Source organism: Aulonocara stuartgranti (genome assembly GCF_965226115.1).
Source record: "Aulonocara stuartgranti genome assembly, chromosome: 11".
Taxonomy (NCBI): Eukaryota; Metazoa; Chordata; class Actinopteri; order Cichliformes; family Cichlidae; genus Aulonocara; species Aulonocara stuartgranti.
The window spans coordinates 5,197,611-5,210,321 of NC_138947.1; the positions used below are offsets into that span (position 1 = coordinate 5,197,611).

The following is a 12,711-nucleotide window of genomic DNA, read 5'->3' on the forward strand; positions in this document are numbered from 1 at the left end:
AGTCCCCTGAGTAAGTCTGTGTTTAATTTTATCACCTTAAAACAACGAGCGAGAGGGCAGAAATCAACTCTGTGATGAATGTCATTAATTTCCACACCTCTAACCTGTTTCTGCATCTTTACATTTGTTGAGAAGTGTTTCATTTTGCTCTTACCAAGCAGCTTGGCATAGGAGCGAGGGAGAGACAAGTTCCCAATTTACGTTGTAGTGATCCCGCAGAGATTGCTATCATTAGAATAACTTTATTAGGCTTTCTGCTGCATTTCCTGTTTGATTTACTGCGCAGTCCCGAGGGCTCGCGTGTAGGCACAGAGGACTCCGCTATGCGAGCCAGACCTGCCGATGTTGTGGCGCAGGAACCTGAGTGTAACGTCCCGATTAATCTGGAGCTAAACGTAGCAGAAACATAACCAAGACACTGCCCAGTAAATCTGCTGCAGACCTTTTACATCAGCATGTGTATGCATTGGTACGTCAGCGTTTGTGTTAGCAGAAAGCTAACAACCATTTGCGGCTCTGGTACTGCAAAGCTTAGTCCTTGAAATGCAATTAAATATATTGTGTATATTCATATCACAGCTATGATTGTAAATAAATGCATTTTAAAAAAGTAGCTCGGGTGTTTTATCAATTCGTGGCATATGTGACACCAGTATTTTACTAAATGAGGTAAAATGTTTGTGATTATATAGAATCTATTCAAACACAACAATGAACAATCAGAAGCAAACAAACTGCGTCACTGTCCCTTGTTGTGGTGTCTGTTAGCGAGCAAAGATTTCCTACTTTGTAAACAGTGTAAATAAACAACCTACAACTTTCTCCAGTTGTGTGACTTTTCCCTATAATCTTGTATAAACCAAGGAATTATTCAAGGACTGCAGCAGAAAATAAACAGAGGTGAACTTTGCTTTGTGCTGTAACTGTGTGTTAAAGAATTAAACTATTTTGTTGAGCTCCCTTTGGCCCGTTAAGGACTTAGACTGTATACAAACAATGAACGTTATGAACGCTATATTTGCCCCAAAACAAAGCTTAAAAATGCACGCAGCTTCATAGCTAAGTAACAATGTCCAGGACTGAAAAATGAAAGCAATATGAAATTGCCAAAAACTCTAATGGGCGCTAGGGGCTGGCTCCCAAAGACTCCCATGTTAAAGTGCCCAACTTCACAGTATTAAAAGCATGTTTTCAACCTTATACAAAACAGTTTTGGTCTCCAGTGCAATAAGATGCGAAGTAGATGTAAAACAGGGACACAAACAAGTATCCAAAAACACAAGGAAGAGGCGAAATCTAAGGACAGCCATGGAAACAAAGTAACTGGGCTGCAGGACACATCTTGACAAAGTACACAGGGAGGATTGGGTTATTTATACACACACAGATGGCTGATTAGGGATTAGACACAGGAGGGGAATGAGACACAGGGCCACACTGTCAACAACAAATGAAAACAATCAGGGAATCAAGCGAAGACAGAGAGGAAGCAAAACTACCACAGAACACAAAAGAAAACTAACCTTCAAAGTAAAACAGGAAAAAACACAAAGAGACTAATATCCATGAACATTAACACTAAACAAGAGAACACAGAGGGACTAAGGAATAAACTGCTGCTACTACTACTGCTACAGATAACAATAATAACAGACCTAAACAAAAACACAAAATGGAAACTCATCACTAAAATGAACAAAGTAATAACATCAAGACTCACACAATACTGGAACAAAGAAATCAAAGCAGGAATTTAAAATCCAAAGACTAAAAATAAAACACAAACGCTATAACAACCATGAACTGGGGCTGTGTTGAGCTAGGTGGCTTGGCTAGGCTTGCCTTGCTTGCAAGCATTAGCTTATAGCTTGATGATAGCACTTCACCCCGTTGTCTAAACACCTGGCCACAATCAGTGGCGGTCCTAGCCTGTTAGGCGCCACAGACAAAACATATTAAGGATTGTACATTAACATAAAGCTGTTGCACACACACACACATATGAAGAGAGAGAGAGTATGCATAGTATGCTAACGGCTACCAAACAGCCATCACAATTCATCATACAATGAGAACAGGACAAATCAACAATTAACAATGACTAATTAATATTAAAATCTGTAACATAATGTATTGTTTGGAGTTTAGTCTGTTACTGTTACTATTTTTACCATTTCTTCTTGGAGCAACTGTAACCCACATAATTTCCTTAGGGATTAATAAAGTATTCTGATTCTGATTGTTTCAGGATGACCTGCCATTGTCCAATCACACATCTGCTTACCTGCATCTTTTACTCGTTTCTCCTCCTCTTCTTTTCTCTTTTTTCTAAACTGATGGCTTTGAACTTTTCTTGTCCATCTTACATTGGTTTTAATTTTGCACTCCAGTATGAACACCCATCCCTCAACCCAAGGATCACCACAACATGATCTAACACACCTACACCTTAGTTCACAGATTCACTTTGTCTAGGGTGCATTTCTGAGATTTCTTGAAGCTTGGATTTACAACCTTATAAATGAAATGTGCTCTATTTGGAAGCAGCCGCCCCCCGCCCTCCCCTTTCGACGGGTTGTGTGTGAGACTTTAAATCATCAAACTGTAAATTTTAAATTGTTATTGATCCCTTTACCCCAAGTCCTAAAATGTAAATTTATTTTCTTACTCTTCTTATATATATTGTTTGTTTACTTGCACTGCTGTAACTGGAGCCTCGTCGTCTCGTCTCTCTATATACTGGACTGTATGTAACGGAAATGACAATAAAGTTTACTTTGACTTCAGCAGCGAGCAGGCGCACCGAGGGCTCTCGCGCTCACTTTTCGTGTATAGAATTTCGAAAAAACATTGTTGCAAATTATAAGTCTGGTGTTTTCGTGTTTGTTGGTTTGTTTTTATTTTGTTTTATTTTGCGAGTTGGTTATTAGATGCTGCACCAGCCGGTCAGAGAATCCCCCGCCACCGGGCGATAGAAAACCGATCGGTGCCTATGCCATTCCCAATATGCGCTGGCATGACGTCGGGGCAGCATGAGTACGAGCATTTTTTTAATTTTTTTTTTTGCAGATGCCCGTGATGCCGCCCGTATCTAAAACCACTACTGGCCACAATGCTAATGTTGAGACTTGCAAAGTCGGGAGTCCAAAATCAGTCACAGAGCCTACTTCCATCTTTTATGTACAGTTTATGTTAACCCCATAGTACCGACTCAAGCTAATCCTACCAGAGCACTAAACATGCTAATTGATGCTAATTCCCAAACCAGTAGAGGACTAAAGTGTTCTATGAGTATCTGAATGGTGTACTCAAATATCAAAAAGTTGAGTGTGGAGCACTGTACATCTTCAACAGTCAATATTTTGGCTGTATAGCTGAAAGATCGAGGCAAGCAAAGATTTCAGTTATCACTGATAATGATGATGAAATCAGTGGCAGCTAGCTAACTGCAGCAGATTTTTTCATCATGCAGGTGAGAGCAAACATTGCATGTGTTACATGTGTGGTAAACTGTTCACAAAGTGCAGTAGCTAGCACAGCAATTGCAGTCAGATATTGCATGCTATTTATGGTGCACAGCACAGCGCTTCTATTTCAGACAACACTACCCTTTCAGAGTGCATGTAACAAACGAGTAACTAATAAAGAATGTGCAAAAGAGGGACTGGTTTGTATTGGCCACCACCATCTTGTTTTTTATTAGAAGTGACCATATTTGGATTAAAAACTGAGGTTACAAGCTAGTGCTGTTAATCTTGGTTAGTGAGGTCTACATATAAACTATAAGAGTGTAATGTACTGTCATAGATATTTGCTAAGAAATAGTGCTAAGTAACAGCCACTCACCAAAACTGAAGCACAGACCTTTGTTGGCATCACAAAATAAGATATTTTAACTGTAAAATAATTACATTTTTAAAAATTCTCAAAAAGGCACAAACACAGTAGAGAGGTCCAGTTTAGCGACTCCAAATAGCAGAGATGAGGCCTATTTGATCGATCAGGTGTCAAAGTGGCCATGTCTAAAATCCTGTTTTTAAATGGAAGAGTTAATATCATTTTTTTAATCACCCCACTTGGAGTTGTTATGAAGCCGTGCAAGGATTCACTCACCATTGGAACAAGCTTACTAAAGGAAATGCAGTTTTTGGCACATCTGCGTTATTATTCCTTTAGCTGCGCTGCCTAGGCTGCTGGGGACGTCTTTCTTCTTCAATCACCTCTTTCATTCTCTATGTATTTATACACCATTCTGTATGTAATCATTAGTTATTAATAATCTCTGGCTCTTCCACAGTGTATTTTTTGTTCTGTCTTCCTCCCATCGCCCCTAACCAGTCACAGCATACGACTGCCCCTCCCTCTGCTGGAGGCTTCTTCCTGTTAAAAGGGAGTTTTTACTTCCCACTGTTGCTTGCTCAGAAGCGGTCGTTTACTTGTTGGGGTTTTCTCTGTGTTATTCCTTGTCACACAAAGCACCCTCAGGAGACTGCTGTTGTTATTTGGTGCTATATAGATGAGCCTGAATTGAAAACTTGAATTGAATTGGATTCTGCTGCAACTTGGAAAGTCCTTGACGATTGATCTGACAATAATAAATAATAAAAGCTGACAATAAGCTACACACGGTCTGAAGCAATGCAAAACTGCATATCTTTGAGTGTTATTTGAATCAGTCATATATCATCGTGTACACAGTCCACCTTCCTTCCATGTTTGAAGTTTAAAATGCTTCCTTTGCATGGAAGTTTTAAGGTCATGCTCTATGTCACAACCACTTTGCACAAAACTTATGTTAACCTCTGTTTTCCAAGTAAGATGTCCTATTTCTCCCCAGCACTAAGAAATAAAATTATACCACCTCATGATGCTGTAAAATTCTCAGAATTTCTCTCTAACTGCTGAACGTCGACTATTAGTCTGATGAGTACAAACACTGGATCAAATATCACGTGAACGATTACGAAACAGAGCCTGTGAGAGACCGGGCCAAGCCGTGAGCCCATCCCCTGGTTTACCCAACACTGAGACACTTTCAGAGCTCTTTTTTCAGAGTTGCTAAGTGTCTGTTATGATAACACAAAGTGGAAAAAAAAACACTCACACACACACGCAAAATATGATGCATCCCCTCAAATCTGCATTCAGAAAGCTCAAACTCCTGCTTCCTTCAAATCGCCTGTGAAGTGTTAATGTTCATTGTTGATTGACATCTTTGCATGTACCCTGGGGGGTTGTGTTCAGTGGAGCATGTATACGTTCTTTGAATGTGTCCATCGTGCAGCTGTGCAGCCCAGAAATATAAAATACACATTAGTGGGATAACATACTCCTACTGTAGGTTTTTCATCAGGGATGTTTGATTTTAAATTGTCACTTCAGTTCTGTTTCTGTCCACCATTTGTCTTTTTTTTTTTTCAATTTGTGCGCTGGTGGAGTGTAGCTGTGTACAATGTTTTAAAATACTGTACTTAAACACTTTTCACCACAAACCTGGAAGCCGTCCAGCACGACAATCTGACATGTTGGCAGTTGGAATTAAAGGCCTCACTCAGGAGCTTCTCTTTGACGGAGCACAGAAGGTACTTTTTACAGCACAGCACTGACATATTTAGTTATCAGACAGAAAATAATTTAACTCTGAAAACATGCTAAAAAGAAGATACTACATTAAGATGACACATTTGTAAAGAATATTAAGTGCAGCTTTTTAAAAATCTTTATCAACTTTGACAATGTCCTTTTTTTTGTTACATCACAGGCTTTTGTATATATTAAAACACATTTGGACCAAATATTAAAAGTGTATGTGCATCTTCCATTCATTTGGATAACATAATTTCAACATAAAGTACTAAACCTAATTGAGATGAATAGTTGTCAGTCAAAAATATATGTAATAAAAAAAAAATATATATCATATATTTATGAATGTAAAACTGACACGCAATTAAAAAACAGACTTTTTTGTGTATGTTGCATTATTGCTGAACTTCCATGCCTGGCCTGTGTAAATGTAAGGCAAAGCTCTACACCAACTCCATTAAGCTCTTATGACCTGCAGGTAAAATATCACTTTATATGTGACATGATATCTCCGCTTAAAGTTGGATACCTCCTGTGACATCCAAATATACATACCTGTGAATTTAGTTAAAAATAAACTTTGTTTGGCATTTTGACCTCAGCCTCTCCAGCCCACCGTCTGCCAGCCACGTCTTTATGTGGAAGCTGTTTATTTGCTCTGACGCTGAGGATTTCTACAAATATCACAAGAAGACACTGTATCTGCTGGGCTTCTTTCTCCACCGGCGGCATACCACAGTATGATGTGGCGTCATCTACATGCTTTCTGGTAAATTTGTGTAGCCTGCTAATTTTTTTCTAAATAAGCAACAGCATGAGGCGCCCGGGGGTAACGGAGTCAGTGATTCATCAGTCACCATTCTTGTCGTAATTATGATTTCTATTTTGACATCAGGGAAAGTCTTTGAAGTGTGTTTGGTGCCGTGGAGAGCCAGCGAACAGCCTAATGGAGATGGAGTATCAAACCTGTTCGGTGCTTGCCAGTCTTCTCTGAGCAATCACCCATGATACCCACCCATGGTGAAACAGAACTGGCTCTTTCTTGTCATGGCAAACCTCCTCATCTCACGATCCCCTGAAATAACACCATGTTTGCCGAAGACTTTTTTTTACAGCTGCTGGAGAACACCGGATAACCCCTCTGTAGGATATTTCACTTTATAGCTGAACTTTTCCAGAAAACATCAGAAATCAAGTCTTGAACCACTGTTAGAGCAAAGTATTAGCCATCTGTGTAGAAAAACCTTTTGTAAGCGTGCGGCAAATATAGCTGATCCTTATGAAAACAGTGATAATGAGGAGGAGTATTACGCTAGAGTTCCTGTTTGTTGGTGCCTTCACCTCTGTTTGTCAGTGAGTAAGCCATTTGTAATGTCAAAATGGAGAAATAATGAAGCATAATGGCGCCTCTTTGCTCTGTGACATGCGGTAATGTTTTTTTATCACCTCTTAACACGTATCGTGTACCCTCTGATCACCTCTGACAAAAGGATGTCCTCTTGAGAGCATCTGACACTTCTATATGTCTGTTTCGTTTGATTGTTCTTTTCCCGTGAACGTACACAACATTGCACTGTGGATTTCTTTCTATATTTATGGGATAAAAACAGCACAACACAAAGGGAACGCTGGCCCAGACAGGCTGGCACATATCTCAGGGTGTGAACGGGTGGGGGTAATTTCCTAAAGGTGTAGACACCTGGCCCCGCCTGGGGTTTACGGCAAGGTCAGGACACCTGCGCTGTTTTATAGCCGAACTTCCTGCAGAGGGCTTTGCTATTACAGGTGTTCACACCTAACATTTATTTATTTTAGATTTCAAAGGTGGTTCACATACACTCAGCATGTAGAAGTGGAGATGCAGCAGAAGAGCCCCGGTACAGTCGGTTTGGGAGGAAGAGGCACGACAGAATGGCGATTCAGCTTTGTACGGTGAGCTTTTGCACAAACTTCAAATATATTTACAATATTAAACAATTAATGATTCATAAGATGTGATATTTACAGATATTACAAGTGACATGGGTTCAGTGATCGCAGCGGAATGAGTCAGTAACTGGAGTTGCTCTTTCTTAGCAGAACTTGAAAGAAAAAAGCAAAAAGAAAACCAAGAAAAACCAAAAAAAAAAAAACAACCATTTCACATTGTTTCCTCTCCTGTTTCCAGAGGAGACAAACACACCTCTGGTGTCAAAAGAGCCTGGTCAAGTTAATGCCAAGAAATCTGTGGTACAATACAAACAGTTTAATTGTGTAATTAACAATCAATAACCACTTCTAGTTAGAACATTTCTGCTGAAAGGAACCGAGAAACACTTATAAAACAGTCAGTCGTAACAAAATAACTGGTGTTCTCATTGAAATGAACTCATAAAAAAGAAACACTTTTTTACAGAATATTTATACAGGAGTAGCTTTTTGAATTGGATTCTTAACCAAAGGAAGACACATCGCAGACATCGATTTTCACACAGATTGCATATGTTTTTCTTTCTAAGGTGTTCTATAGGTTAGTCATTTTACCTAAGCTTATTTGCATGATAGTAAAAATTGCATACAACATTAATTGTGAAGCTTGTAGCATGAGTTGCTTGACATACAGCACTTTTTATAGGCAACCTTTAAAGCACATTTCTCCATTTAAAACGTTTAAGACACTTCTTGTTTTTACTGCCCACTGAAATTACATTTATAAATAGAAACAAGATCGGTGGAATAAAAAAAAGAGAGAGAGAGCGCGCACAAGGAAACATAAACTGTTTTTTTAGTTTTTTTTTTAGAAAAAGTAATTACATCAGAAACACTGCATGAACTGCAAATAAATAATGTCAGACAACATAAACATTGTGAAATTCACATTTCCAACTGTGTGTCAATTCAGAAAGTTACAGTGACAAAGGTTTTGCAAAATAATCTAACATCGGCAGTGCCGTATAGTACAAGGCATTTGTTGGCATAGTTTTTTAAGACTGTATTTTTTTTACAGTTACAATATAATGTCTATATATATATATATTTATATTTCTTCCCTAACAAATAATATGTAAAGAGACTGAGCTATTCTCGTAGATGCACCTGGGCTGGGTGATCGCGTTCCAGAGTTTGGAGTGATCCATAATCACATTATGCGCTTTTTAAAAAGAATAACTAATCTGCCAGCAGGCTCCAGACTTGATACCTCATAATTAAGGCCTTGTCATCCACATGGTCCTTGATTTCATTTGCTATTTTCTTAAAAAAAAAAAGAATCCAGTTAAACATCACATACGTAAACACCTATCGAAGTCCTAGCAAACTCCAGAGGAACTTTTTTTTCCTTTTTCAATATAATCAGTAGCTCAAAAAGATAAAGTAAGTCAGTGTAAAACAACAGACATAGAGTGCAGTCAGCAAATATCCACGGCAACATACTTAATAATTTTTTTGTGCAGATTATTTAAACGATGCATCAGTTTTTACAGTGAATAATACAAGTTTTACAAAATCGAAAAAGTAGTACTTTTTGTATTACTGAGTCTGAAATGGGCTTTCCAGTGTGTGAACACTCATTTCGCACTGTGAGTTCATATGTGTGTGTGTGTGTGTGTGTATATATATATATATATATATATATATATATATATATATATATATATATATGAACACTCCTCATACAGTCCAGATGCTGTACTGATTGAAAACACTACTTCTCTTTGTTTGCAGTGTGGTGTTTCTGTGGCGGCCAGAGCGTTACATTTAGCACAGTCACCAGTCTGTGTGCACAGGAAAACTCTCAGTACATGTTTCAGAGGGAGAGTCCTACTCCTTGGCCTCGTGCTCTGACTCGGACTGGGCTTCGGCACCTCGGCCCAGCTGCTCTTCGATCTTGATGGAGAAGATGGTGCTGTTGGTCTGCGTGCTCTCGTCCAGCTCCTTCAACAGCTCTCCGCTCTCCCTGAAGTCCGTCAGCTCTTCCTCAAAGGCCGGGCTGCTGCTGCTGCTACTGCTGCTGGTGGTGTTGTTGACGATGGCTGCAATAGTGGTGTTGTTGTTGTTGTTGTTAATGGGCTCCTTGGGTGCCTTTGCTGGGTGACTGACATAAAAGCGCTGGTTCTGGAAGAACTTGATGATGGTGAGCTTGGGCAGGTCCAGCTGGGCTGAAAGGGTGTGGATGGCCTCCTCGTCGGGGTATAGGCCCACGTCCTGGATGAAGCTCTGCAGGATACCTAGAGCTTCCAGGGAGATCTTGCCTCCACCCGTGCGGGATTTGATGCTCCCTCCGCGGCTGCCTTCGTCCTCCGTTTCGGCCGGAGAGGCGGTGGAGGGTTGGCGAGGTGGCAACCGGGGACCGGTGGTGGGCTGCTGTTGCTGCAAGGGCTGTTGGGAGGGGTGGAGGGACAAGGAGGGCTGGTGCTGCTGCTGTGTCTGAGGCGGCTGAGCCTGCAGTGAGGAAAAAAAAAGAAAGAGGGAAGAGAAAGGAGATGGGGATGTTATCAGTGAACACTTATTGGCGCCTTAATAAGGCCTTTCATTAAAATCAATTGAGTTGTGAGGAAAAATGGGCCTGCTGTGTATAGAACAGGCACTTGGTTGAAGGAATTTTCCATGTAATATCTGATTGAATGCAATCAGTTCTGCAGATATGATGTTTTTCCTTTTTTGGTAGTGGGAGCTTGAGTCTCATTGTGGAGGTAGAGGAGGCAACAGCCCCACACCAGCATATACACTCGTACACATGAGTGACACGATCGGCTCCACGCACACTGGGAATTCACAGGCAAACTGGCCTCTCTATTATATCCTGTGCTGCTTATCAGCCTCTATTGCCCGGTAGTGATAAACAAGCTCCCTGTGTACAATTCACATCGCGATGGTCTGGCTGATTTGCCACCGTGTGAGAATGCTATCGATGGCTTTCGCTCTGCCGTCAGAGTCCCGTTAGTGTAAACACATGACACATTACTCGTAAAATGTCTCATTGTGTGGTTGGAGAGCGAGTGAGTGGGCAACTCGTGGTCTCTATTGACCCTGCAAAATGGGCGCTCTTTTATTTTCATTTCTGAGTCAGACACTGTAGATAGGTGTTTCATAATGAAGTTTGCAAAACAGCACTTTGCAGGGACTCTGCTTGCCAGCTGCATAAATGCACCCAAAGATGTGATTTTTACTGTATCCATATACTGAGCCGGGCTAGTTCTTGTTGAGCAAATGTGAGCTAATTTGGCTAATGTATCACGTTAGTAAAAGAGCAGCACAAAATAGTTAAACACCAGTCTCTTATGGACACTGTAAAACTGCACCATTAAATCAGAAATAATCCTATTTTATCAATCTGCAACCGTTTTGCATTTGCATGCAAAGTATGCACAAAATTCCCTCATTCCATATCTGTTGCTCAAACTGATTTGTCAAAGAAATCCTATTACCTTATTTATATCCACTAAATGACAGTCTTTGTGAAACGCTGCCATTGTATCCAAGTAACCAAATAACTAATCAACCACTCTGCTGTGGCTCAGACTTTTAATAGAAGTATTATTGTACTTCATTAAGATGTTTCGACCGTTAACCGAGCCTGTGTGTTATTTTCTATTCATCTGCCAGATGTCTCTTATAAAGCAGCTCTGTTAAGCAAGTTCAGCCTAATGATATCTTTGAAAACGTTTTTTGCTTAAAAAGTAGCAACTTTTAAGTGTTGCAGTGTTGTTAATTTATGTGTTCGCAGAAACTCCTGAGTGCTGTTAGGGTTAGAATTACTGAAAGAAGAAGTCAAATGGGGAAAATTAAGGTTTCCCTTTTTTTTTTAAACTAAATTATTTTTGACACAGACCTTTGGAAAACAGGATATGCACAGATACAATAATCAGACTTCATTAGGATTTTTAAAAATGATTCTCTCCACTGTTACATAATATCTTTAAACTACTTTTCATAAGAAATTGTACCAAAAAGAGATCCAAATCACAAGCACAAATAATCAAATTGCTTTGATTTAGCAATTAGTGATCCATCTATCCATTTTTTTAACAGCTGGGGGAGGGGAGCACCTTATATTTTACTTTGACATCCACACCTAAGGGCAGTTTAGAATAAGCAGTTAACCCAACATGTGATCAGCCACAGCCAACCAGTGGATTCAGCCCCAGAAACATATTGCTGTGATTCAATATTCATGTTCTGGAACACATCTGTTGTAGTTTTAGCTCGGTGCCTTGCCCAAAGGCACTAGCTCAGGTCATAATCTTGTGAAAAATATCACACTCACCTGTAGCTGGTCACTGGAAATGTGCATCAAGTGCGACGGCCGCTCGTTGTGGTGCTGCTGGCCGGCGCTGCTCTCCTGCTCGTAGATGGCATCGCGTTCGGCCTGAGAGAGGCTCAGGAAGCGTCGGATCATGGAGAGGTTCTCCCAGAGTGTTCGGTTCTCTGGAGACGGATCCTCTTTCCAGCGCAGCAGCTCACAGAGCCAGCCCTGGACAAAACATTTGAAAGGAAGGAGGGAGAAGGAAGGAGAAAAAGGATACAAATCAGTAAGAATAGAATGTACTGCAATTCGGACCGTGATGTCCAAAATGTTTAAGCACAGTTGCAGCCCTAAAAAGGCCAAACAATCAACCAGACTACGAAACCTTAAAACAGAGCTGCTTCTATCGGAAGCATCAAAGTACTGTGAGGAAGAAAAAGCCACTGTGACACCATTTCAAAATAATTAACACATTTTTTCACTAAAATGAACAAAATAAAACGAAAACCACTCGTAAAATGCACCATTGGGGCTTTTTTGGGTTACACAGCTGAAGATGAAGACGTAAGGTAGACAAGGTCAAGCAGCACAGCAGGAGGGAACATTTTAATATGACAAGAAAGACATACTGGCATATTGAGTAGCACCCTTGGGAGGAAGTGAGTGACTCCCATGTTTAAAATGCTCCAGCAGAGGGCCATGAAAGACAGAGCTGAGGAACAGTATAAGACAAGTGCACTTAGAAAAGGCTTTATTTGATTAATACAATGCACAAAGAGGTCTGACCTTGGTGATTAAAAGATTCAGCGAGAGCCCGACACAGGAAGCGCTAACACTCAAAGTGCAGCGGGGAAGGCAGAACCCCCCCCCCCCACACACACACACACACACACACACACATG

General features: G+C 40.4%; 1 protein-coding gene across 5 annotated transcripts in view; it reads right to left on the reverse strand.

The window, feature by feature from the left end:
* Positions 1-7,816: 7,816 nt before the first annotated feature.
* Positions 7,817-12,711, reverse strand: part of satb1b (SATB homeobox 1b) — a 104,523-nt gene continuing 99,628 nt past the window's right edge. For all 5 annotated transcript variants that reach the window (XM_082550297.1, XM_082550295.1, XM_082550296.1 and 2 more), the window contains exons 12-13: positions 11,831-12,037; positions 7,817-10,005 (exon numbers count right to left, since the gene is read on the reverse strand). In XM_082550297.1, the coding sequence (XP_082406423.1) occupies positions 9,385-10,005; positions 11,831-12,037 (828 nt within the window). In that variant the 3' untranslated portion in view covers positions 7,817-9,384. The remainder of the gene's footprint in view (positions 10,006-11,830; positions 12,038-12,711) is intronic.